Below are 26,680 nucleotides of genomic sequence, written 5' to 3'. Positions count from 1 at the left end.
GCAGTCAACTGAAGACCCAACACCCCACCATTCCCAGAGAAGCCCCAGAGCAGAATGAACTTACTGAGCAGAGGTCATGGTCAGACCCCAGGCCCCGTCCACTACCCTTCCCACAATCCCCTGGGAAAGGGGCAGGGCCAAGCCCCAGAAGCCATAGAGATAGCCACAGGAGTAGGACCCGTATTTCTCACTTGCCTTAAGTTTACAGCAGGCTAAGGACCATACCTTTTTTTGTTTTTTTTTTTTTCCATTTGGGAGTTCTGACTCATCTCCAGTGATTATCATGCCACTTGTTGCTGTGGAGAAGGTATTTTTATAGTTGCTGTTTTATTTTTCTAAACTTAAGACATTTTTGTCCTTAATTGTTGACCATTTTCTTTAGTGTTAGAATGTTGGAAGCATGTTTTCTTGAGAAGAACCAGAAACGCTTCTAGTGTCCTGGAGGACCATAGAGCCATAGAGATTGACATCGGGGGACTGATGGGCATTTCTGGCGTCCTGGAGGACCAAACGGTCATAGAGGTGGACTTCCGGAGGACTGATGGTCACTTCCGGCGTCCTGGAGGACCAAAAGGCCATAGAGGTGGACTTCCGGAGGACTGATGGTCACTTCCGGCGTCCTGGAGGACCGAAAGGCCATAGAGATGTACTTCCGGAGGACTGATAGTCACTTCCGGCATTCTGGAGGACCGAAAGGCCATAGAGGTGGACTTCCGGAGGACTGATAGTCACTTCCGGCGTCCTGGAGGACCGGAAGGCCACAGAGGTGGACTTCCGGAGGACTGATAGTCACTTCCGGTATTCTGGGGGACGGAAATATCATAGAGATGAATTTCTCGGGGACCGTCCGGCACTTCGGATAGTTGCTGTTTTATTTTTCTAAACTTAAGACATTTTTGTCCTTAATTGTTGACCATTTTCTTTAGTGTTAGAATGTTGGAAGCATGTTTTCTTGAGAAGAACCAGAAACGCTTCTAGTGTCCTGGAGGACCATAGAGCCATAGAGATTGACATCGGGGGACTGATGGGCATTTCTGGCGTCCTGGAGGACCAAACGGTCATAGAGGTGGACTTCCGGAGGACTGATGGTCACTTCCGGCGTCCTGGAGGACCGAAAGGCCATAGAGGTGGACTTCCGGAGGACTGATGGTCACTTCCGGCGTCCTGGAGGACCGAAAGGCCATAGAGGTGGACTTCCGGAGGACTGATGGTCACTTCCGGCGTCCTGGAGGACCGAAAGGCCATAGAGGTGGACTTCCGGAGGACTGATGGTCACTTCCGGCGTCCTGGAGGACCAAAAGGCCATAGAGGTGGACTTCCGGAGGACTGATGGTCACTTCCGGCGTCCTGGAGGACCGAAAGGCCATAGAGATGTACTTCCGGAGGACTGATAGTCACTTCCGGCATTCTGGAGGACCGAAAGGCCATAGAGGTGGACTTCCGGAGGACTGATAGTCACTTCCGGCGTCCTGGAGGACCGGAAGGCCACAGAGGTGGACTTCCGGAGGACTGATAGTCACTTCCGGTATTCTGGGGGACGGAAATATCATAGAGATGAATTTCTCGGGGACCGTCCGGCACTTCGGAGGGCCCTGTTAGCGGTAATATCCGCTATCGGAGCGCTAACGTCCGTTCTCGGGCCCGGGCAGGGCAGCCGTGCCTGCGGGCGGGCGGCACAGGAACCGCTCTGGCTGGCGGGAAGCCGCCGGAACGCCCTTTGGGCTGCTTCGTCCTCGAGCCAGCGCTGGCCCGGCCTCGGCGGAACCGACGCAAAGCCCCGCCCGGGGGCGGAGCCGAGGGGTGGGGAATGATCATCCTCCCAGTGCGCATGCGCGGTTCCTCTTGTGCAGTACCGGCCGTCGGCCGCCGGGCGGCACCACCCCCTTAGTTATTCTGCTCTGAGCCCTCATTAGGGTGATGAGCAGCGGCTGCTCTCAGCGCTGTTCAGTTCCGACAGGGACTGTCACCATCTTGTGGCTTCCATCTCTCTGCCCTGTCCCCACTCTGCCCAGCCCCACTCGGGCTGTGACTCACCTCTTTTGGGGGAACCCCATGTAATTCCCACATGTCCCACTCACCTGGCTCCTCCACCGCACCATTGCTCCCCTGGTGACATTGGGGTGCCCCAAATGACATCACACACACACACACCATCACACTCACCACTTTTTTTTATTGATCAAAAAACCCAAACAAAATGACCAGACCCAGGGCTGGCCCTTTCCCCTCAGGCGGCTCCACCACTGGCTGCAAACCTGGGCTGGGGCATCTATCAAGCACCACAGGACACATATAACGAGGCATCTGAAAAACAAAAATGCCCAATTGTAGTTCAGCATCATAAAGCAAAATAGCAGAGAAGACAGTAGAGGAATTCTGGCACCGAGGGAGGTGGCCATGGGCCCTCCTCTCCACAGCCCTCATCAGCCTCCAGGCGGCTGCCCCAGACTGTGATATTTCTCCCAGTTGCTTATAGAAGGCTTCGTCCACCTCACTGCTTTGGTTGGGAGGTCTATAGCAGACTCCCACAGCAATATCACCTTTGTTTGCTCTTACCCTAATCCAAATACTCTTGACCCTGTTATCACTATACTTAATTTCTGAGCTCTCATAGCATTCTCTAACATACACAGCCACTTACATACACACCACCTCTCCTTTCTTGTCTATCCCTCCTGAAGAGTTTGTAGCCCTCGATTGTGGCACTCCAGTCATGTGAGGCATCCCACCACGTTTCTGTGATAGCCACTATGTCATAGTTTTCAAGGTGAATCATGGCTTCAAGCTCCCCGTTTGTTGTTCATACTGCGTGCATTGGTATAGATGCACTTCAGACGAGCTCCTGGTTCCAACACCTTTTTGTGAGTGCGGGCCTCATTTCCTACCAGACCCCTCTCAGGTGTTTCCAAGACTTCTAGGTGTCTATCCCTTCTCTGAAATGAATTGGTGTAATAAGAGTCCTTCCTAGTCCACCGTTCCTCAGGCCCTGGCGTGTTTTCCTCAGGTTCAGTCCTAACAGGACCTGTTATCCCCCCCTCCCCCCTCATATCTAGTTTAAAGCCCTGTTGACGAGCTTTGCTAATTCCTGTCCCAGAATTCTTTTCCCCCTCTGGGACAGGCGCATCCCACCTGCCCCCAGCAGACCAGGTGTCTCATGTGTCAACTTGTGATTAAAAAAACCCAAAGCCCTGTCGGTAGCACCAATCACGAAGACATAAATTGACCTGTTACCTCATCCTATTAATTTCCCCACTCATGGTATCTACTGATGGGATAGAGGAGAACACTACTTGTGTTCCTGATCCCTTAAGCATCCTTCCCAGGGCTTTAAAATCCCTTTTAATTGATTTTGGGCTCCTTCTTTCCACATCATTGCTGCCCACCTGAAACACCAAAAGGGGGTAATAATCAGAGGGGTTAACCAGGGTAGGAACTTTGTCCAGCACATCCCTGACTCGTGCTCCAGGGAGGCAGCAGACCTCCCTGTGAAGTGGGTGGGGATGGCATATGGGTCCCTCTGCCCCCTTTAATAGAGAGTCACCCACAACAATGACCCTTCTGCTTTTTCTTTTGGAATTAGTTGTGATTCTATGTCTGCCGTGACTGGGTTTTTCTGGTGCTACTGGCCTAGTTGTACAATCCTCCTCTCCAACAGCCGGTTCCTCCTCCAAGATACCATACCGGTTCTGCAGGGTTAACTGTGGAGGTGGGAGGGGCAGGGAGGGGATTCGCCTGCTTTGCCTAGCAGGGACCTGTTTCCATTCCCCCTCCTCCCTGGGATCCCCTTCTACTGCTGGGTGAGAAGAAGGTGGAGAGTCCTCTGCTCTATGTGAGGCCTCAACATGATCAGCATGTTCCCTTACTCTCAGGGAGTGGGCACAACAGCCCATCTCCCTCTCGCACTCCCTGATGGCCCTCAGCCTTTCCACTTCCTCCTTCAGCTCAATCACCAGGCTGAGGAGATCATTCACCTGTTCACATCTGACACAGGTGTTGTCCTCACTACTCTCCATGGCAATGGCCAGGCCCCGGCACTCCTTGCAGCCAGAGGCCTGGACACCTACATGTTTGCGTGGGGCCTCTGTCTGGGTGCCCACGGCTTTCTTAATAAGAGTTTTTGACCTGGTGCTAACCATAGCTGGACGTCTGCAAGCAAGAGACAACAGAATGGTCAGTTAGAATGAACGTGCTAGTTGTCTGTTTAATAGAGAAACAGAACTTACCGCGTACAAAGGCAGAGGTGCAGAAACCTGCTGCACAAGTTACAGCCGCGTGAGGTGCCAAGCAGGACCCCCCTTCAAGCACTGCTTTCTGCTCGGTGGGCCGAGACTAGTCCCCGGGGCTCCTTATGGGGTGTGATGAGCCGTGGGAGGTGCTGGCTCCGCCCAGGCCACTCAGCAGCCCGCCCACCAGCTGTCAGCCTCGACCACGCGGAGGAGGCTTTGCCCTGCGCCTAAAAAAGCCCCCAAAAGAGCTTCTCGCCGGCCTTTTTAGCTACAGATCCCTTCACCCAGTGCAGTCTTACCTGCCCTGGAGCCGGTCTCTGCCGCAATGCTTCAGAGTACTTCAGAACTTCAGAGCACTCTGTCTAAATATCAGGGTGGAAAAAACCCCCAAACCTTCAGTTGTCTCTCTTTTTATAAAGATTTAGATCAAATACCTGACTGCTTAAGTAGACCTCATAAATTTCACGCTACAGCTATACTGGCAGTTGCAGTTTAAATCATGCAGGACAGTTTGTAAATTATACAATTTTAACTGTTTTTTAAAGTTTCATTTAGCATAGGAAAAAAAAAATAAAAGCAAAATAAGAGATCCCCCAAATGTTTTTATTTTTGGGGGGGAAGGGGAGAATCAAATCGTCGGTGCTACAATCCATCAGGCTACCAAAAAGGACTGGCAGACTGGCCAAAGCTTTTCACTGTGCCGAACACGCAGAGGAACAGGATTACAGGTTACTGTTACAAATGAGAACCCAAAGACTGACAAAGAGGTGCAAAGAGAGTGCAAAGTCTTGTGGCGACTAAAAAAAAGCATAAAGCTTTTCTCATGAAAACAAAGCCTGCTTCTTCTGAACATCTCAACTCTTACAGTTTTTTCCCTCTTTTAGTACAAAATTATTTTCACAGTGTCATTTAATAGACAGCATGCAGAAAGAGAAGATTATGCTTTCAGGAAGAGAAAATAAACGGAGGGAAGTAAGCTTTGCACAGGCATAACATGCTCTGGAATAGACCTTATTTTTTTGTGTTTTGTATATTGAAGGAGAGCTGGCACATCCTTCATGTTACCTTCAAAGTCCATACTACAAGGACCTTAGGAAAAACGCAGACCCACATGGCAGACGTACGTCGTACTCACAGAGCACTCTGGATCCTCTCCATCCATCCTGTGCTGGCATGGCAGAAGAAAGGGCAACCCTGAAGAAACGGTGGCGAGAGAGGACAAAACCCTTTAGCATAAGAATCTAAAGCTTCCTTCTTTCATTAAGGTTTGTGAGGACTACAGTCCAGTGGAGGAAAAACTACTCGGCACCATCTCTGGTACAGCTGTTGATACCAGGCCACTAGAACTTTTGCATTTTTTGAACAAATCTGCTTTTTTTTTTTCCTCACTGGCAGCTTCAGTTGCACTAGAGCCACTTTCCCAGACACACACAGGCGACAGGCACAGATACCTACCTACATTTTCTCAAGTGATCTTCCCTGAGAGATGTCCCAGCTCAGGGTGAGACATGGCGTCACAGCCCGCTGCTGTCCTGGAGGGCTCAAAGGGTCTCACTTAGGATCACTATTTATAGTATCAAGAGATGACTGACTTTGGCCAGTGTTTTTCTATTTTGGCCACAATTCTTGTCACGTAATTCTGGTACCTTCCAGAGTGGACTACAATCCAGGCAGGAGTCGTCTTGGGTACAGGAGTGGTACAGATGGGGAGTGCCTAACCATCCCAACTCACTGCAGTTGTAACCAGGACAAGAACAGAAGGTTGGCTTGTCCTGACATCGCAACGTGGCCCAGGAGTTCTGCACCACCACAGGTGGAAATTCAGCATATAGACCCGCATTTTTCGCCAGGCATTTGAAAAGAAATTACCCCATTTATCACAGGAAATATCAACAGAAGGCTGCTTATCCACCTGATTTCTACTGGAAAGCACAATACTTTTCTTAAACAGGTATCAAAGATGGGACCCACGAGCAATATCAGGGGAACGAGTGGGGTTAGAACACCTAGCTATTCAGGAGATACCAAAAGGAATGAGGAAAGGGGACTATGATGAAAGAGAGATGCCTTAGAAAGGGAGCACACAACCGTTATGTGCATCAGCTGTAGAGAGGGTGTTGTGAAAAGTCATTATCTTCCCATCTGAAGCCCTCAGGGGTGTTATAAAGGTAACAGATTGGGACCTATAGAAGAACATGCATTAAAAGAAAAGAGACACCTGCCTGGAGATCATCTCTGCCGGGACTCGAACCCGGAACCTCTGGATTAGAAGTCCAGCGCGCTCGTCCATTGCGCCACAGAGACCTCACTGTGAGCCCAGCTTCGGCACCAGAACTGAAAAATCCCACAGCCCCCACATCACTGGAGGGGTCTCAACACCTGGCTCTCACAGATGGTGCTGAGGCAGTGTGAAAACCCGGTGCCCAGATCGATCTCCCTCGCAAATCAACATCTCTAGGCATCCCCTTCTTCCACAGGGACGGGCAATAATTCTGGGTATGATCTGTATCTCTCTCAGCAGCAGGGATGCAGCAAAAACCTGGATGCAGGCTTGTATGTCTCTGGCAACCTCTCCGCAGCATCTCTAGCTCGACTGAGGGCAGAGCTAAATCCTGGCATAGAGTTAATTGCTGCATCTCCCTCAGCATCATCACAGCATCCTCGTTGCAGAAGCCGAGAGAGAGAAAGATGAAAGAGGATTTAGCTTACAACACTGAACACTAACAATGATGAAGAAAGCTCCGTCACGATGAAAAATGCAGAAACCTGTGGTTTGAGCAGAGAAATAAAAGAAAAAGCAGCTATTGTGTTCTTATTTTAAGCAAGCTGTCAATCAAGGATTTAATGTTTTTCTATGTGCATCTTCCATCAGAAAAAAAAAATAAGATTACCTCAAAACAACTGAAAATATCCTTTTACATCTGCTGAGCTACTGATCAATTGATCAAACTCTGTAACGTGATTCCTTGTTGTGAACAAACACATTTTGCATTTCTAAACAGCATGAATTTTAGAGTATTGTTGACTCCAGAATATTGGGAGAAATCCTTAATTAGGGACAAACATGAAAGGTGAAATGCTAATTGCAACACGACTTGCTTACAAGAATGCACACTACCTGAGACTATGAGCTTTTACCTCAGGGTCAATGTGACCTGAAGACCCAACCAAAGCCAGCTCTTACCAGCTGCGAACACTCCATACCAACGACAATAGAAGATTTACCCTTCGATGGAACCAGGCGTATAACCACAGGCAGAACAGCAACCGACCAGAATCGAGGATAAACACCACTACCACCTGTAGGGGACAAGGCTTTACACCAAGGAAGATCATCACACCACTGACAACACGTGTATGACCATACGTGATGTGTGTACCACCTGCAGGAAACAAGCACACACACATCCTGCCAGGGACAAGTACACCCCGATTATGCCAGCAACAATAACCTATTAGTCCATGCCTTAACATGAAAAATGTGACTGGTCTATACAGCTGTATTATCACATACATAAGCCCTGCTTTCCTCTGTATCTATGCCCTCTGTGCTGGGGTACCGCTACACACATAGCTGAACTACAACAGAAGAAATTCTGTTTGGCAACTCTATGCTAAGCATCCTTGCCTCCCTTCTCGGCTGGCAAAGAACTGACTTTTACACAAATGGGGTTGTGAAATCACATGATGCTAACAAGAAGAGTCACAGCGCTAACAACCTCAGCACATCTAATGCAAAACCAAAGAATTTGGTTTTTTTCCTTTTACTGAGGCTCTGGGGCTTTGGAAAGGTTTACGGTTGTCTTGACAAGTAAAATCCAGCTAGAAGTGGTGGTAAAGAAGGCAGGGGTTTAACTTCTATCAGATACAACCCCTTCTGCTGCAAGAGATACCCAGTAAATCGATAATCCTTGAAATAAATTACTCTGTGAACCAACTGTAGTGCTAACATAGTGCTGCAATCACACCAGTACACTGAGAAAACTCAGTCTAAAAAATACATATCTACAGGGTGAACAAAGGCTGCACTAACAAAAAAAAAAAGTAATATAATAAATCTTAGACAAAGTTATAAAGCACCAATACAGAACTGAATGGAAGAAAAAAATTCTTACACAGCCTGTGGCTGCACTATGCGTATTCCTCACGAGAGAGGACGACACCAGCTCTTTTAATATGATTTTGGGAGGCTGCACCTCAAAAGCAGTGCCTGTTTTCGAGCTATTAATGATTTTGTCAGCAAGTAGGAAATCTGGAGATGAAGTATGAAATTAAAGAATCTCAGAAGCGTGACTGTGGCTTTATGGGCAGCTGCAACCCAGGGGTTGGATGGCAGATGGGTTTTTGAAAGAACCCCCATTCCTCCTGATTGGAGCTCGACTGGGGCTTGCTGTAGCTCTGCAACCTGCCTTTGCTCTCACATATCTTCAAGTAACACATAGCCCAGCAGCACACACACCAAAATTTTTACCAGCCAACTCGTGTTCAATATCTGGAGGAAAGCCTGCTCCAATCAGCCCTAATTGCATCAGAAACAGTGAAGGTCCAGGAGTTTGAGCAGGTTCTGGTGAAAGTGACACATTTCCGACAGAGAAATTGTGAGGAGCACTACCTGATGCAGGGAAACGAATATGCCACTGGCTGTACCCCTGATCAGCAGCACAGCCAGGAGAGCCACCAGAGCCCTCTCGCCTTCTCCCCATCCTCACTCCAGCACACACTTGTGCTGGCACAAGGATGAAGCCACCGGCCACGTGGCACCAAATGCTCCCTGCTAGAAAGCAACATACCACCTTCAGATCCTTGGGCCACCTGCCAGGCATCTTTGTACCCTCAATGGCCTCGCCACTCTTCCCCGAGATACTGACTGTCCTTCTGCTATCTCCATGTATGACATACTTGGAAAGCAGAGACTGGAGTGAGCAGCAAGGGGCGGGTACGCTATTTTTGGTGATGGGAGATGCCAATTCAGCAAGTTGGGTGGCATGTTTTGAAACAGCAGCAATATCCCTCTTTAGATAAAGAGAGGGAGGCGTTTATAATGTGTCTGTCCCCAGCACACAGAAGTGCAATGGGAGTGAAAAAGCTGCAAGGGGTCCAAGCAAGTTGCAAATTGGCCCACAGTTCATCCCTCATTGCCTCCCAGCATCAGATCATTTGCTGCAGACAGAAGAACGTGAGCAAGGATGCAGTGCACCCTTGGTCAGCCACATTACCAACTCTTCAGGGACAAATAATGACATCAAGATCTGGCTGGCACCTCGTACCTGCTGGCTTGCCATAGCTGTGGAACACCTAATTTTGGCTCTCACTTGGGCACTGGGGAGGAAGGCAACACTGTACTCAGAAGTGAAGCAACCTGTAAAGCAACAGTTTTGTGCAGAACTCAACAGCCACTGGAGACGCTAGCTCACATCGGCAGATGGAGATCAAGTCTCCATCCGGGCAAAAAAAACCCCCTTTCCTCCCAACTGTACACTTGCTGGTACCACAGCCCTACAGAAGAGATGGGACTTTCCAGACCCCAGGCCTGGAAATCTCTACCACAAAAACCAAGGATAAAATCCTCCCTACAAGGGCTTCCCAAAACTTATTATGATGCTATTAGTGGCAGTATCAACAACATGCTACTCAGACATAGGCTTATTCGGGGGCGATGCTGTGACCCTGGTGCTCCTCAGCCTGCAAAACAGATGCATCGTGGGGGATCCAAGCTAGGCCCTGACAACGTGCCTTTAGAGATGCTCACAGCAGCTGCTGGAAAGCAGGTTAGGTGCATTCCCACCCTTAGCCATCAAGAAATGCCGCCTTCCACGCACTTATATACAAATAACCTAACCAAATTTCATATGCAAATTTCATCAGCAAGATGGCGTTTCTAAGAAATCTCCGCCCCAGAGCCGATAGCAACAGTACTTGCATTTGAAGCATCCAGAAGGCAAAACCAGTCCCTCTTTCTTTATTCTCCACTGAAAACTGGTATTCACAATCTGTGCGTGCTACTCACATCACGAGACCCAAAAAAGCTTTTAGGTGTGATGGAGTTTGATGTCTCTAGCAGGACACAGCTATTAATGATGCATATATTCAGGGCAGATTTTAGGGTCAAGGGACTGGAACATCTTCTCTCTTTGAAGGAATGCTCGTCCACCTAAATCTAACAAAGCACCAAGTTATTTTCGCTAAAAAGAAAAACTAGTATTTTACCCCTAAAATTACTAATTTAGCTGAAAATTGCCATCCTCCCCCAATGCTACAGTTCATGTATTGCAGTGAAGTCGTCATGTACCCTGGATACCTAGCTGCGTCAGGACAGTGTGGGCACAACCTGCCCAATTTCTCCAGGCTCACCGGGTTGTCCCCAGCCCCCCCGGGAGAGGGGCACGGTGGTGACACCCTCCCAGCATCTCCTGGGCTGGGGCAGGCAGCGCTGTGCCGGCTGCTCGCCCAGGCTCGGCCAAGCTCCTTCTACCCCCAGGCTCTCTCTCATCTCAGTGTTTCGGGTTTTGTCTCCTTTCTCTAAAAACAAAGCAAAAGCAAAAAACAAACAAACAAAAAAAACCCCAAACCCAACCCACAACACTCTGGTCATCCAAATCCTGTCTATCACTTACACTCGTCACAGCCTGACATACTGCCGCGTTCACCTGTGAGCCACCTCTGCCGGAACCACAGCCACCTCTGCTGCTCCTGGGTCTTGCTTTCAGCTCTTTTCCTTCCACAACTCGGTGTTTTCTCGCTGCCGGTGTCCTCTCCACACCCGCCCGGGACCCTGGCTCGGCCCGCTCGGGGGTCCCCCGAAGCAGCCCCACCGGCTTCTCCCGACACCCCGGCGCAGGCCCCACCGGTTCCAGCCCACCCAGGCTGCCCGCAGCCAGGCCTACGGGGCTTTCCCGGCCACGCACAAAGCTCCCACCAGGCTCCCGGCGCTGCGGGCCCCGTCCTCTCCCCTCTCTCGCTCCAACTTTCCCCTGCTCCGAGGCCCAGATCCTCGGCCGGGCCGGCCTGGGCTTCTCGGCTTCCTTCCTCCTTTCCGGCGCTTCCCCATTCCCGCACACTTCCCTCTTCCCCAGCTCCTTTGTCCCCTCTCGGCCTGCCCTTTCCGCCCGGGCGGCCGGAGTTTCCATGGGAATGGGGGCGGCGGCTGGGGCTCTGCACGGCGCGGGCAGGGGAGGCCGGGGAGAGGGGCCGGGGAGACCGGGCCTCCCCTCCAAGGTAGGTCACTGTATGTTCTGGTAAACTCAAAACGGTTTGTTTCAATATGGACAAATACAAGGATTGGTGGGTGAGGTCAGAGCAAGGCACACGCAGCCCAGAGTCTCACTGCCACCAGCAGCTGTTGAAAGAGGGTTATAAATACAGGGTGCTGTTTCCCCAACTGCTTTTGTAGGGATCTTCTGAGTCAGAAGGTGCATTTTAGCATTTTCTTAGGGTCTTTTTCCTTTAATGTTCCCAGTCCCTTGGGAACATTTAGCACTCAATGTAGCAAGGATTTCCTCCACCCTGCCCAGCGGTCCTATGCCCTGTCTTCTCCCTTCCCTTCCCATTCCCTCCCATCCCAGAGTCTCGCCTCACTTCCCCTGGGCTCAGTCTTCCAACGTCACCCACTACAGCCAGGTAGCCCTGTCCTGCCACAGCCCCCAAGGAGTTCACAGGTGGCTCCTACCGGCACTTTCACAGCAGCGTGGAAAGAAAGCATCTGGGGGATGGAAGAAGCTCGTTATCAAGTGAGTCAACCGAGCTGCAGCAGTGCCTCCCCACATCAGACTCAGCACCACCCCAGTCAATAGTAGTTAAAACCCAAGCGAGGAGCAGCTGCTTTGGGTGGGGTTGAGCTACACGATCTGCAGACCAACACAGGCTACTTGATGATGCTATGGATGGTTAGGCCTCAGGCTGGGAGATGCATCTTAAGGGGGAGGGAAGGACAGGACCAAAACCCAGGGCAAATCCATGTGGCTCATCCCATCCTGTTCCTGGGAGAGGTGCCTAATGGCTGTTTCCTTGAGGAGCATCTTCAGATCAGCATCTTTCCAAGCCCAATGGCTCACTTTGAGTGTGGCTTGTTGCAGCAACAGGGAAAGTTCCTCCTCCCTCCATACGAACTGAACATGTCAGTTCAGTCCCCAATTGCACTGTGGCCAAGGATCCTAGAACTGGAGGACACCAACTTCAGGAGAAAGGTGATGCTTTTAAATACTGAGGCTAAGGAGACTGGAAAGTGTTTGCTCACAGATATCCGAAAGCTCTTGTGGCTAGTTTGAAGAACCAGAAGGCGCTGCCTGCTGATGCCCTGCCAGGAATTGTGGGTGACAAGAGGCCACAGGAGTCTGCATGTGTGCTGGGTATCCCCTTTGCCAGGTCCCCATTTTACTGGGACTCTGTCCTTTCTGCTAATGGTGGGAAGGATCTCCGTAGATGATGCTGTGTGAGAAGAGGCTAAACTGCTCTTTTACATCCCCTTTACTTTCTTGGTAAACCTGAGTCATGTTGGAGGAAGAGTCTTTGGAGGTCTGCAAGCCAACCTCCTGTTCAGGGCTAGACTTCCACCAGTACTAGGTCATACTGTGGGATGCCCTTACCATAAAGAGCTTTATGGCGAGTCTTAGTCACATTTATTTCTTCTCTAACGTCCCCTTATGCTGTGCTTTAGTTGTTCTGTTCCCATATATGCCCACTTGGTGCCACTGTTACTCCATGGGTTTGCAGGCAGGCAGCACCTCTGAAACCCTTTTTGGGGCAGTTTACAGAAGATCTTCAAGTGCACAGGGAGTAGGTGCAAACTGGCCCAGAGACAGTCCTGCACCAGCAAGCAAAGTCTGTCCACAAAAAACATTCATTTCCCAAAGCCTTGGAGGACATGCACGCATCTGTCCCTTGTATTCCCCAAGTCCAGCATGAGGACCTGAGGGAAACGTGACTGTGAGTTGGGATTTACCGAAGCCTGATGGAGGTGAAGCTCCATGTCCCACCTTGTGCCAGGGGTGAGATTGAGCACCTATTGCCAACAGGCACAAACTGTACCAATCGCCTCGCACTCTTCCTCTCTCCAGGTGATGAGGATGGAAGCCTATTAGTGGAAAATACATATACACATAAAAATGTAGATCCCTTCAGTAACTTACGGTGTAAATAAGGCCTAAAAGAAACTTGCGCATACAGTACATCAACATAGTTCCCTTTATCAGCCAAATTAACACCATCTCATAACAGCAAGTGAAGCTGAACTTGCAATCATATCATTGTTATAATTATATGCTTAATATTAGCAGATGCTTTTTGGCATCTTGCCTAGTTAATGTTACAATTGAACAAATAGAAACACCATAATGGGATGAATAAACATGAGCAATGTCTCTAGCTGCATGAAGTAAGAGGGATGAAGCAGTTCATCTCTTTGCTGATGAGGTCTTAGTGGCAGCCCCAGGTCCAGGCTTGACTCCACAGCTGGAACTCAAACATGAGGAAGAACTTCTTTACAGTGAGGGTGACAGAGCACTGGAACAGGCTGCTGAGAGAGGCCATGGAGTTCCCTTCCCTGGAGATTTTCAAGACCCGCCTTGATGCAGTCCTGAGTGATGTGCTCTGAGCAATCCTGCTTTAGCAGGGGAGTTGGACTGGATGATCTCTAGAGGTCCCTTCCAACTCTGTCAAGTCCGTGAATCTGGCATGGGCCAGTGCAATCAGGCACCTACAGGCACAGGCAGGAAGAAGTCCAAATCCTCACAGGGCATTGTCCTGATCAGCAGCTTTTAACAGACTGGACCATTACTTGCCAACCCCCGTTCAGTGGAAAGTGGGATGATCTCACAGCCCTCCCGAACTGCAGCCTGCAGGTCATACAATTCCCATTTTGCTGTGAATGTAAGATGACATTATTCAGCTTCTTCCTAAATACATGACTTCAGCCCATCTAAGATTTTCTAGGCCTTTAACAACAATTTTAACATCCACAACCAGTTAGATATGCAATACCACTGCAAGGGTTTCTTTTCGAGATATATATATCTGTATATAAAACCATTCACATGGCTAGCTTCTGCTTTTTCTGTACAGCTTTTCATTGATATTTGAGCTTCCTAGACAGCAACCCATATTTCATAACTTATTAATAGCTACTACTGCCAAATTCTTCTTCTCCCATTTTGAAGAATACATGAGTTTTCCTTCACTTGCAAGCCTATCGTATGTTCTGTGACTGCAGTTCTGGACCACACTCATAAAATGTTGTGACAATTTGCATCATCTCTGCACAGCTTATAAACTGGTTTTAATTGTTATGAGCTGTCTCTATTGCTGTGAGTTATAGAGATGCATGAAAGATCAGGACAAGCCAGGCGTTGACCGCTCAGCAATGAGCGTGCTGAGCGTGCAATACGTCCAACCCAACTCAGGGCTGCACCAATAAAAGACCTACAAGCTAGGTAAGGACAAAGCTAGTGCACTTATTAATTGTGATTTCTAAAGGCACTGCAAGCAATTGCAACCTGCTGACCTCGAAGGTCTGTGCCAACCCAATACAAGCTCCTTGTCTGCAAACTCAAGGAGTTTGGGGAAAGATTGGGGTAAGGCATGCTCTAGATGTGATAATCAAGCCCGGGTGACAGCTCAATTTATCACTGGGCTGGTTTCAGCATTTTGACTCAGGAGAACATTCCCTGTTGTCATTGCTTGCTTTTTACTCGCAATGAAAAATCTCCGATGAGATTCCCAGCGACGGCTCTCTTTGCATTCCTGGCGCACAGTCAGCTAGCCAAGCAAGTCTGTAAATAATTGAGCACCCGTCATTCCCTTTGCAGTCCCCACCAGCACCAGCTTAGTTTGCTCCCAACAGCAAATATTTAGTGAGGTAATCAATCCAAAAAAAATCTTAATTTGGATAAGAAAATTAAATCCTTTTCCCAGATCTGGTATCTGATTATCTCTGGCATCCATTCTGCCTTTCTTAGACAGCCTTTCTCAGGGTAGGTGCTGTACAAGGAGATAATTACGGAGGATCATAGAAGCAGTTCAATTAGCTGCAGCAAATGCTTCTTATTAGCATTTTGCTGGAGCTTGTAGAGTTTTTCAGCTGAAACAGATAAACAAGCTCAAACATTCACATACCAAAGCTCAGACAAAAACAGAAACAAAGGAACAGGGAGAACGTCAGGAAAATGACAGACCAGCACGTGAGCAGTGGGGACTGGCTGCAAACGTGGGCAGCATTATCCCACAGTTCTCAGGGCATGGATGCAAAGCCTGGACTTTGGGAGCTTCAGCATCTGGACAGGAGTACATTTGGGTCATGGAGCGCAGCTGGAGCCTGTTGTCATAAGGGAGGGAGTCCTAATGCCAGATCAGGTGTCCAACAGGACATAAGATATAGTCAGAGGACCTAGGGGAAACCCAGGTCTGTGGTGCCTCTACGTTCATACACCCACAGTGGCTTCTGGCAGAGAGCTGCACCTTTGCAATGGGCTAAAAAGGGTCCCCGGTGAGAGGTGTGAACCAGCTGCTACAGCCTTGCTGGGGAATAGCTTTCAGACTCATCTATCTTCATGATGCCACAAAAACCCGCTCCGGGTGTGGGCTCTTCTCCATGGGGCCACAGGTCCTGCCAGAAGCCTGCTCCAGCACAGGCTTTCCACAGGGTCACAGCCTGCTTTAGGCACCTATCTGCATCGGCATGGGGTCCTCCACAGGCTGCAGGTGGATCTCTGCTCCACCGTGGACCTCCACGGGCTGCAGGGGTGCAGTGTGTATCACCATGGTCTTCACCACAGGCTGCGGAGCAATCTCTGCTCTGACACCTGGAGAACCTCCTCCCCCTTCTTCTGCACTGACCTTGGTGTCGGCAGAGTTGTTTCTCTCACATATTCTCCCTTCTCTCTTCTGCCTGCCGTTGCAAAGTGGGTTTTTCCCCCGCCTTCTTAAATATGTTATTACAGAGGCGCTACCAATATCACTGATGGGCTCAGCTTTGGCCAGCAGTGGGTCTGTCTTGCAGCTGGCTAGAAACGACTCTGTTCAACAAGGGGGCAGCATCTTCTCATAGAAGCCACCCCTGCAGTTTCCCCACTACAAAAACCTTGCCACATAAAGCCCATGCATGGGCTTATTAAGAACTCTGTAAAATTCTGTGGCTTGTTTGATACTTGTGGCCAGACCGATCTTGTGTTTAATACCTGATATCTCTGCAGACACCCAGATCATCTTCAGTGCTGGAGGGCAGTAATTTGGCTCTTACAACAGGGTCATTTTCCCGCATTTGTCCACCTTTCCCTGGAGTTTCTCATTCTGCTGCCAGAGTCCAGATGTCACAGGTGCAGCAGCGTCTGTCAGCACCTAGAAAAATCCCCATGTTTTTCCTAGAGACCTTTTGGAGAGCCTCAGTCTCCCAGTCATTCACCACCTAATGTTTAATACAAGCTGAATGTCCTCAGGGTGCATCATTGCAATGTCCCTTACTACTGGAATCACTAAAGCAATGGGAAGTCCCTTGAACAGAGGCATGATGCGACAGGTTTGAACTGATAAGCGATTGCTTTTTTCTTCTCTTGCAGTTGAAAGAGATTGTCACCTAAGGAACGCGATAGCAAGGCAGGGCTGATAACAGTGCAAGCTGGTTGAGGATCCAGGCAGGCAGCCCCTGAAGACCAGGGTGGGATGTCCAGACAGAAACATGCTTCAGTTTCTCCTCTCAGACTGAGACATCCCAGATAAAACCCTTATCTGGCCTTTTCTCAAATCAATATGATGCTTCAGTCTCATTCTCAGAGCACAGCAGGGGCAGGCATCTAGGGAACAGCTTTATCGCATCATTTGTTATAGCCAGAGAAAGCTGGATTTTTCCACTCAAAAGTGAGTTCGGTAGGTGCAGTCATGTCCCGGCTGTACGTTGGCGCTGTCAGGTTCCAGCTTTGTTGTGTGCCACTGCACCAGGTAGGACAAGCGTGTCAGCCCAGCTGGCCTGGGGATGCTGGCAAAGGTGAGAGTGCCTTGAGCAGCCTCTTTTGGCTGCTGTGGGGTCCGATGGAGCCCTCAAACATTGCACTGCAATTTTTCCCTCTCCACCCAGAGACCTGAAAGCGTATTTACAAACAGTCCAGTGCCTTTTCTGCCCGTCTTTGCACAGGAGAGGGCAGCAAAACGCTCCTTTTGAAGGAAGGGAAGGCAAGTAGGAAAAAGAGCATGAGGTCTCCATTCGGGGATGTCTTGCTGTTTGCTGTGAAAAATTTAAGCCAGAATCAATTTCTTTTCCTCTTACAAGAAGGACTTACTGCAACCAAAATGTTTGAGCCCCAAACAACAAATCTTTTCCCACCAGATACTCGCAAAAATTGGGCAAGTATCTTTTAGGAGATGTGATGCAGATGATGCTTATAGTTTGGGTGCCAGAGGGAGCACACAGTTCCCAGCTTGGCAAATGCCAGTCCCCTACTTGAAGTGCAGCCTTGCACTTCCATCTCCACTAGTAAATTAAGAGGTGTCAGATGTTCCCTGGCACAAGGGCTCTGTCATCCTCAGCACTACATCATTTGAACGGTTTCCAGCATGTTTTTGGCCAGGCCATGCCATGCAAACCATCCCCCTCTCAAATAATTTCCAGGCGCAGGGGAGGTACTGTTCCCAAGAGGCTCTGGTTGAGGACAGCCTACTCGGAAGAGTTTAATGGCATAGATACAAACCGCACCATTACAGTTTAGCCTCCATACCTGAGAGTGGTCCCAGGTATGTTTAATTTTCTAATACTGATGTGCTAATCCCACTGCATCCCAGCACCCATCCTCAGAAGCACTGTGATTCCCAGGCTGCGTAGAGCCAATTTCAGATCCTCAATGCCTCTTGCCACCCCTCCTGCAGGGATTCAGGAGCTCTGCTGAGCCTTCATCACTAGGGCTGTCAAGCCCACTGGTGAGAGTCATCTATCCAAATTTAGACAACTCCAAAGTAGATGTCTCCAATGAGCTCATCAGGTTTTGGTCCCTTTATAGTCAGTGGCAAGAAACAGGGATGACTCACAGAGCAGTAGACACCTGTCCCAGCATGAGCTGACTCACCTTCAGGAGGTGCCCCTTGCTCTCCACTGCCCTGCACTGCTCAGACACTGATCTCCAAGGTTTGGAGGCCGACATTCAAGCAGATGTTTCCCATTCCCTGGAGCAACATGTCCCAGGGTTGCTGACTGCTCACGCCTACAGACACACCATTGACCCCATAACCAGGGCTTAATTTGCCCTCCATGACCCACTTGGATGAGCTTCCCCAATCACACACCCTGTATTTGTGCACAAACCTCATTTTCTCAAGACACGCTAAAAAATACGGAGAAAATATAACAAGCATAAAGTTCAACTAAAAGTACTACAAAACCTTTCCTACTCGATGCAGCTGAAAATAGAGTTGCTTGCACACACAGGCTGTTAGTGCTTTAAAAAAAAAAAAAAAAATCTTAGCTGCCTTGAATGTATTTGTATTTATAGCTGAGAAAACATTGCTTCCCTTGCTGAAAGCCTGTGTAAATGCAACCGTTTGCTCAGTACATGTGATGGAGAAGCGTGAACCCACCAGGTGGCTGCAGCGTTGCCAGCACGTAGAGTTCATTCAACCCTCCACATTCCTTCCGGGATTTCTGCAAGGAGACAAGATGCAGAGCTGAGCGGCAGCAAAGGCAGGTGGGTCGTATCCAACCTGACAGGGGACAGTGCTCAAAACAGAGAAGAGCACGGGGGTGGACTTTCAAATTCAGCGAAAAGCCAGCCTGAGGCAGAAAGGTGGTTGGAAACTCATTCACGAGGCCAGATCTCCTCTGGTTTTAGGCTGAAGTCAAGCTGGTGGCTGCAGCTGATCTCTGGATACACATCCATATCATCCTGCCAGCACAGAGAGGCCAGGTTTTCAGATCTGCAGACAAAAATTATGATTAGAGCTGAAACCATGCTCATCCGAGTGCTCTGGTGTTTGTAGGTAAGTGCTAGCTCTTTCAATGTTACTGCTGTTGTCATTTTATCAGCTTGCTGCAATCTGCTTTTTTTCTATATTTGACTGTTTATAATTAGCCCACTGGGTTTGCTATTCTCTCAATTTCTTTATCTGTTTCCTGACAGTTTTGGAGATGGCTCCATTTTAAATATATACTGTGCTTTAACTGTTCTCCAGCTCTCTTTGAAGCTCAGCACTCTGGGGAGAGTGCCAGTAGACAGACTTTCGGCTCAAAGAATATGGGTAATAAGGAACAATTAGGTGGCAGCAAACATTTAATTATCAAATGTATTGGTGCTTCTTACACTGCCTGAAGTTAAGCAGGTGCCTTATACACAGGCTCCTTCAAATACCAAATTTGAAAAATGCTTCAGAGCAAAACCAAATGAGCTGATGAATACATTTAGGCTATAAATTAGGCAGAGGCTTTTAGCAAAAGCCTGGAACAAGCTTCACACTGCATTAGCATCTGCAGGGGACAGCATCATAGGTTAGCACAGGAGACTGCACACCCTGCCCTACAGCAGAGAGGACCAGCTCCATGGTTGGGAAGTGTCCTGGTCAGGTGCCGCTGACCTCGAGGTACTGGGGTTCTGCTCATACCAGTGGGACTGCCCAAACCCACTTCAAGGGAGTGGACTGGCCAAGGCTGAAGCCACCAGTCTTACCTTGCCCTGGTCATTGGTGCTATTTGCTGTCTCTCACTGAGCAGTGAAAACACACCAATTTCCTGAGACCCCTAACTCTCAGCTGTAAAGAGCCACAGGCTCTCTTGTCAGCCACACTCCCTTCGGCTTGATGTTGTAGGGTGGAATCAAACCTGATGGAGAAGCTCTGTGCAAATCCCCTGCAATCCTTCCAAAGTCGGTAGGAAAGCAAGCTTGCTTAGGTGCTGGACATTCCCCTGAGCTGTCCGAGCCTAAATCCCAGCACCCGGAAGAGAGGAGCAGGCCTTTGCCACCATGTGCCACAGATCCACTCTGTATTTTTCAGAGACAAGGCTGACATTGCTCACAGGGCAAGCTGAGAACAAAACCCGATTTATTGCAGGAAAACAAAAACATGTTCCTGGACACAAAGCAAGAAACAGATTTACAGAACTCCTTGCAGCTCCAATACACGCCAAGTCTGATACACCTCACTACCAGAAAAAGGGGTCAGGCAGACCCCTCACAGAGAAGCCACAGCATCACTTTGTCCTTGTACCTCACCAGCCAGCTCACAGAACAGCTTCTGAGCCTGCAATACTGAAGGCAAGCAGGATTCTCCCTGAAAGCTTTACCAAGCATGAGGTAGGAATCCTCTGCCAAAAAGGGGGGCTTCTCCTGTTCTCCACCCTGTGCTCTGCCGCTCAGCTCTGTCACTCCAGACTCTACCAGAAATGACCATCTGCACTTGGGCAAGTCCAGCTTTGTGAAATATTTGAAAGAAAAAAAAGGGTTGATTTCTGAGACTGATAGCTGTTAAGGTTAATTCTTAAAACAATTTCCCATACATTTTGTAGTTCATCTGGGAAATTCTGTTCTTGCATCTTGCAAGAACCAGCACACTCCCTAGACAGAGGGACAGGCATTACACTTGCACGCTCAGCTTCATAAATCTACAATGGATCCCAGCGCTTCATACTTCAGGAGCTCTGTGTCCCTTCCTGCACTTTCTTTTTCCAGTCTCAGGATAGAAACGTCTATCTTGTGCTCCAGCTCAAGCCAATGGTCTCCTCACTCCTCGCAAAATAGTCCCTGTGCCTGGGAACCCTAGCTATTTTGACCTGTCCCCCTTCTCTGGTTCTGCCTCCTTCATTGTTTCAGGCACAAAACCTGGCCAAAGTGGCCCGCGGGTGGCACGTGACAGGAGGAAGGGTGTCAGGGACTGCCTGGGGTGTGCTGCCTCCCTGGAGCTCTCCTGCTGCTCTGTTTCATAGAAGTCAAAGCTGGAGGCCTCTTTCCAACATCAGGTCTCCTGCACATTGCGAGCCATCAAATCAAATCACATCCAGATCTTGTGTCCTCTGGAGGCAGAGCGAGGGTTGTGGTGTTGTTTTTTTTTTCCATTAAGTGTCAACTTGGGCCTTAAAAATCGCACTGTGGTGGGGAACACCGACTTACCTCTCTTCTGACGGAACATGGCTGCTGCTTCCAACGTCTGATCTTGTCTTCAACTTTCCAAACCTCCTTTCCAGGCAGCTTCTCTTCACTCACCTTCTAGGAAAAAAACAAACACAAGCCACTGCCTCATCGGTGGTCTCAAACCTTGCTTTTCAGACCCAGGTCTAAGCTGTCTGAGTGAGGCACTAGGGCCAAGATGGGCCCATGTTCCTGTGGTGCTCCCCTTGGTGCTGTGCACGCAGCTAAGCCTCTCCTCTGCCCGCTTCCTCCTGCTTCAGATACACACCATTCCCAGAGAGCAAAATCCCTTGGAGACAGTGAACAAGGGACACTTGCTCATGGCTGGAGAGTGCAGCTAAAGCAAGCGTTAATTCCACTTACAGGATGAAATTGGCAGGAGAGCAACTGAATTTTCCGCCCAGCTCTAAAGTGCTCTCAAAGCTATCTAATTTATCACTGCGGCAGCAGCAGCAGCCATTCAAATGCTCTCCCAGCTCTCTGGCTTTGCAATCAGGTGATGACTTCATGTTAGCAGATGGATCCAAGTTCTTTGTCTGTCTCCAGTTCTCGGGTCCTCACCAGATCTTGCGGTTCCAGTTGGCCCTTTCAGCCCTCTGCTGCTCCGTGGGTGGCTCTGACAGGCGTAGACTCTGGGCACCATGGTTCAAACCACCACGCCTGCTTAGAGGAGACTTCTGTCTGCCCAGGATGTGTGGCTGTGGGTTTGGTCTTCAAGGAGCACACAGCACTGGTAGGTTGTGGTGGGCTGTGCTTTTCTTGTGCTCTGGTGAGAGAGGAGCAAGAGATCTGCCTCTTTTCTCGAAGCAGTAAAGATTCATATGTAGAGTCCCTGTGTCAGTCTTTGAGAACAGACAAACCTCATCCTAGGAGAGATGTGTCTGTCCAGGATGCACCATATGCTACACTGCATACAGGACAGCAGAGACTTTTGGGCACCTGTGGATACAACCAGCCAAGGAGGGGGCATGTGAGATTGGAAGAGGGGATGTAGAAGGGAAGGATAGGGAGGGTGAGGGGGATAAGGACTGGGTGAGGAAGAGGAGGATTTGACAACAGAAGGTTGGGCTTTTTTGTGAATAGTGCATGGACCAAACATCTCAGTCTTTGTCCCTGGGCTTCTGCTGACATCACTCGCATGCCCTTGAGAAGAACCAATCAGTGCTTCTGCCAGAAGTTAAAGCACAGATGAAGCTCCAGCACAGCTATGCTGCTCACACACAGATCACTGAAAACCACAGTAAGCTCAACCATTGGGTCATACACCCTATGCAGAGCCCAAGACTGAATGCTGTAATCTTCCTAACTAGCAGGTAGGAAATGGTTACCAGCATGGGGATCACACAACCTAACATCAGTGAAATCCATCATCAACAGAGAAGACGTGCACATCTGGCCCCGCTGCTGGGGTCCCTTAATTGCATTGCACTTCACCATGGTACGGCAGGACCCAACGCCCCCTGCATATCTCTGTTGACTGTCACAGATGCGCAGGGCACAAACGGGGATTCCTTTTCAGTGGATGACTGCGAGTGGTGACACAAACCCACTCTTTCTGCATGTTCCATCAACTTCAGCTGTGTACACAACACCCGCATCTATGCAAAAATAAACCTAACTCAGTCATCAGCCAGAGCTTTAGCGTAATTATGAGCTGTTTAACCCTCAGGTTCAGGCTTCAGTAATGACTTTTGAGGGACCTAACAATATACAACACAATGACTAATGATGCACCGTACTTAGCACGTGCAAAGGACTTCATTTTGGGTAGCCACCTACAGTACCTTCTGACAATGAGAACCTGTGTGAACTGGCTATCTTCTACTAAGAGGACAATATGTCTCTTATTTGTGTACCAAAACTTTTCATGTAGCCTACCTCAGAAGAGACCCAAGGGAAGGAGAACATTTTGCTGCCTTCAGGAAACCAAGAAGTACCCTTTTGCACTGCTATGAGACATAAACTCAGTGTGTGAACAGCTCTGCGTTTACCAAAGGCCAGGCATGCTGATAAAACACCTGAGAACAGGCCCTGCACTTGGAGAGAAATGTCTTTTAGAGCAGTTTCTGACACACATGTAATTCCCTCAAAGAGCATCTAGTGCCCTCTGGACACATGGGCCAAACCTCCCAGTCTAATTTCTCCACTGACAAGAAATAGATAGAGAGGGAGACACTGCTGTGATAAATCAACACCTCAGTGAGGTCTCTGTCACTGCCACACATGATGTCCTCATAAGTAAACTACAGGAACAAGATCCAGCCAAAGGCAACACCATTTTACGAGGTCTTCTGGATGCCTGTAACAAGGTTAGCCTGTCAGGCTAAGTGCAGTGGCATCGCCTCTGCTCTTCTGTTAAGATCCGTGACAAGGATCCGTGACAAGGATCCGTGACACAAACTGCAGCTGCTCCACAAAGATTAACAGAAATATAAGAAATATAGCATCTCCCTCAGGAATGCAAGAAACAGCTCTGCTGCAAGACACCAGCAAAATATCCAGAGACAATGACCAGAAGCTTCTAATAATCCTAGTCTATAATAATTAATTGAAATGAAGAAGTAGATATGCAATATGAAAATAAAGGGATGTATTGAGGGGGATTTCCCAGGGTATCTTCCCCAGCTGTGGACAGGGACAGCAGGGGAAAGTCTTCTCCCAGCTGAACCATGCCTGGGAAAAGAGCAGGGATGATTCCATCCTCCAGTGGGAAGAGGGGCAGGGCTGGACCAGGCTGATGTTACTCACTCATGACTCAGGCACACCGACAATACAAACGAAAAAAACCCAACCTAAATCCACACCAACCTAAAAAATCCCCACATGGCAAAAGCTGTGAGTCAAAGAAAAAGAGGCAGTTGCGGGCTCTGCTACCCACCAACCCATCTCTTCGATTTCTGCCCCCATGCTCGCTTCATTGGGCACTTCCCCAAGCTCTTCATCTCCTTTCATCCCCCTCTCCTTTGCCAGGTTCACCCAAATTCCACCATCCTCTTCTGTAGTCTCCCTGCTTCTCCCATGCTCTCATGTTCCTCCCTGCTCTTGCCATCTCTCCTCACACTTCATGTCTGGCCACACTCCCCTTCTGCAGACAGAGAGCTGCCACCCCACATCCCTCGTGAGATCTCCCCTCAGATGCTCACCCCCATGCGACACATACCCGCCTTTCTCTGTGCAGAAGTAGGGGAAAGATGAGGAAAGAGGGTCCCTCACCCTCTTGCTAGGAGCTCTCTTCACCGACCACTCCTCCTTCAGCTCTGGGACTGAGATGATTGCTGCCAGAGACCCCTGACGGTTGGAAGACACGAGCATCAGAGGAGAAGCCAGGCTGTGCCTTTCCTCAGGCACAAAGGAAGGACATGGAGATGAGGCACAAGGCTTTTTTCTTTTTTTTTTTTGCAGCAAAGATGCGTGGGAGAGATGCGCTGAGAGGGGAGCTGGAACATGAGAGCTCAGAACTGGAGATTTCACTGAGGTCCTCCACTAGAAATGTATTCATCTCATGGTGATTCCTCATTTATAATTACTCTGAGACCTGGCAGTTCACTGGGCTTACGGTAGTATTGCTGGTGCTCCAGTTGCTCAGTCATGTGATGCCCAGGCAAGTGCCTTATGGAAATTCATCAAATCGCACTAAAGCTTTTATCATTCAAGACTGCAATTTCAACAAGAAAAGAGAATACGCCGTGAATGTCGAAGGACAACTACACTATCACCAGAGATGAGCTGAGGAGTGTACAGCCTTTGTGAAGTTTTCCCACGTGGTGCAGATAAGACTGGATTTATTGTAGACCTTTGCAGCCCTAAACCTTGTACAATGGCTTCATCCATCCAGACTAAATAAAACAGGTGCAGCCCGCTCTGGCTTTGATGAGGAAAGAGAGAGGTCCCCCTCTTTATTCTGGAAAAATAATGACATAAGATTGCCAAGGTCCTTGAACAGAGACACCATGCCACAATTTACACACTAAATACAATATGAACTAATGCAGAGATTGCCTCCCTGACCTCCCTGACTACAGTGTCCTCATGTGTGTAAGAGGCTGCAATCATGCTTTTTATACGCATCATTTTTCAGCAACACCCCAACATAAAAACCCATTTTGTCCCATTATCAACTTGCAATATTGAGGTGAAATAGGCTCCCAAGCCCAGGGGCAGGGCTCGGGACACCTCCAGGTGGGGCAGGTCCAGGCCATTAAAGCCTGTTGGTGCCCTCAGGCACAGACACATGCTTTTCAAAAGACGGTTGCACATAAATACTGCTCAAAGGCAGGCAACACGAAACATGCATGTCCCTTCTACACGTGGCTAATGTTTTTCTGCACCGTTCTATCTCTTTTTGCAATGTACCATGAAAGCATAACTCAAAACACTTTGCATGTAGACAGTTTTCAAACGCCCTGTCTGGCATTCACTGCAACAAGAGGCAGGATGTAACTGCTTAAACCTATTGAAACGTTTAATCACACATTGGCTCATCTGTATACAAACTGGAGAAAGTGTTCAGATCTGATGCCTGTGTGTATGACAGGACTGAAACTGAGGCTGGGCATACACATGTCATTTTGCCCCTAAATCTGCAATTTTAAACCCAGGCAATTTTCATCCCTGTTCTGGCACTGGCTACATAATCCAGATCTAGAGAAGCTTCCCAAGTCACTCTTAAATCAGGCATTTATCATAGTTCATCTGAAGCTGTTATTTTAGAGAGACACCCCAGGGAGGGATTCAATTGGTTGTTTATAGATGCTTAAAATACAGCCACCTGCATTTCATCCAGGCACCCAAAGCTCCCTTTACTGTCAGTGGAGGTAATGGGTGCGGGTCATGTCATCCTAAAGTAGGCATCTAAAATAGCTTAAATGAATCTTAAATTAACTCCATTCCCAAATGTAATTTAAAGATGCAAAAAGATAGCAAATATATTGCTTCCTGTAGAATATGTTCTCCTGATAGATTCCCCTCCTTGTTAAATGTCTGAATCATATTTGGAGCTTGAAATTGCTAAAAATCTTTCATCCCTGAGCCTTAGTACATTTCTGCATGTTATAATAAATATTCCTCCACTCACATTCTTTGCTAAGTATATAAATAGTGCATGCAGTCAAGTAATTTCCCAACCTTTCCTGTGCATTGCTGCCTTTCCTTTTCATGCTAATTCCTACAACGGCAACAGTGTCTGGAAGCTGTTCTTCAATATGACATTTCTTGGGTTTTTATTTGTTTTCTTTGGAAAAGCCAAAATAGGGCATGTAAAAGGCGGTGCTCTGGTCTCCACTACTTGGAAATTTTGCTAGCCCCTAGGATTGGAACTCATCGGCCACCAAAAGAAAAAACCCGCCCCAAACCTTACAGTGTAGACAT

General features: G+C 48.7%; 1 protein-coding gene, 1 long non-coding RNA gene and 1 other non-coding gene across 6 annotated transcripts in view; all 3 read right to left on the bottom strand.

Moving 5' to 3' along the window:
- Positions 1 to 2,153: 2,153 nt before the first annotated feature.
- On the bottom strand, positions 2,154 to 11,353 carry LOC106899946. The gene is made up of 3 exons (XM_014961885.1): positions 10,841 to 11,353; positions 5,362 to 5,420; positions 2,154 to 2,304 (listed from the first exon to the last, which is right to left on the bottom strand). Exons 1-3 carry the CDS (start codon positions 11,351 to 11,353, stop codon positions 2,160 to 2,162), a joined length of 717 nt encoding a protein of 238 aa, XP_014817371.1. The 3' UTR covers positions 2,154 to 2,159.
- On the bottom strand, positions 6,457 to 6,530 carry TRNAR-UCU. The gene has a single exon. It is a non-coding gene; the product is annotated as a tRNA-Arg (tRNA).
- A 2,039-nt stretch (positions 11,354 to 13,392) lies between the features above and the next one.
- The window catches only part of LOC106899962, a 47,077-nt gene continuing 33,789 nt past the window's right edge, over positions 13,393 to 26,680 (bottom strand). For 2 of the 4 annotated variants that reach the window (XR_001414101.1, XR_001414100.1), the window contains 3 exons: positions 21,296 to 21,391; positions 18,777 to 19,112; positions 13,393 to 17,433 (listed from right to left, as the gene is read on the bottom strand). This is a non-coding gene — a long non-coding RNA (uncharacterized LOC106899962). Of the gene's footprint in view, positions 17,434 to 18,776; positions 19,113 to 21,295; positions 21,392 to 21,874; positions 22,080 to 26,680 lie in introns of all 4 variants that reach the window. The other 2 variants (XR_001414102.1, XR_001414103.1) reach the window with 2 other exon arrangements.

This window comes from Calidris pugnax, unplaced genomic scaffold, assembly GCF_001431845.1.
Source record: "Calidris pugnax isolate Ruff unplaced genomic scaffold, ASM143184v1 scaffold1007, whole genome shotgun sequence".
Classification (NCBI taxonomy): Eukaryota; Metazoa; Chordata; class Aves; order Charadriiformes; family Scolopacidae; genus Calidris; species Calidris pugnax.
Note: the sequence above shows the minus strand (reverse complement) of the source record. Positions and strands in the feature narration are given on the sequence as shown.

Excerpts from the sequence above, each read along its gene's own strand:
- LOC106899946 (XM_014961885.1), bottom strand. The coding sequence starts at position 11,353 with ATGGAAACTCCGGCCGCCCGGGCGGAAAGGGCAGGCCGAGAGGGGACA. Across the intron at positions 5,421-10,840 it reads TATGTCAGGCTGTGACGAGT|GGTTGCCCTTTCTTCTGCCA; the intron begins GTAAGTGATAGA and ends CCGTTTCTTCAG. Across the intron at positions 2,305-5,361 it reads GAGAGGATCCAGAGTGCTCT|ATGCCTCGTTATATGTGTCC; the intron begins GTGAGTACGACG and ends TTTGTTTTTCAG.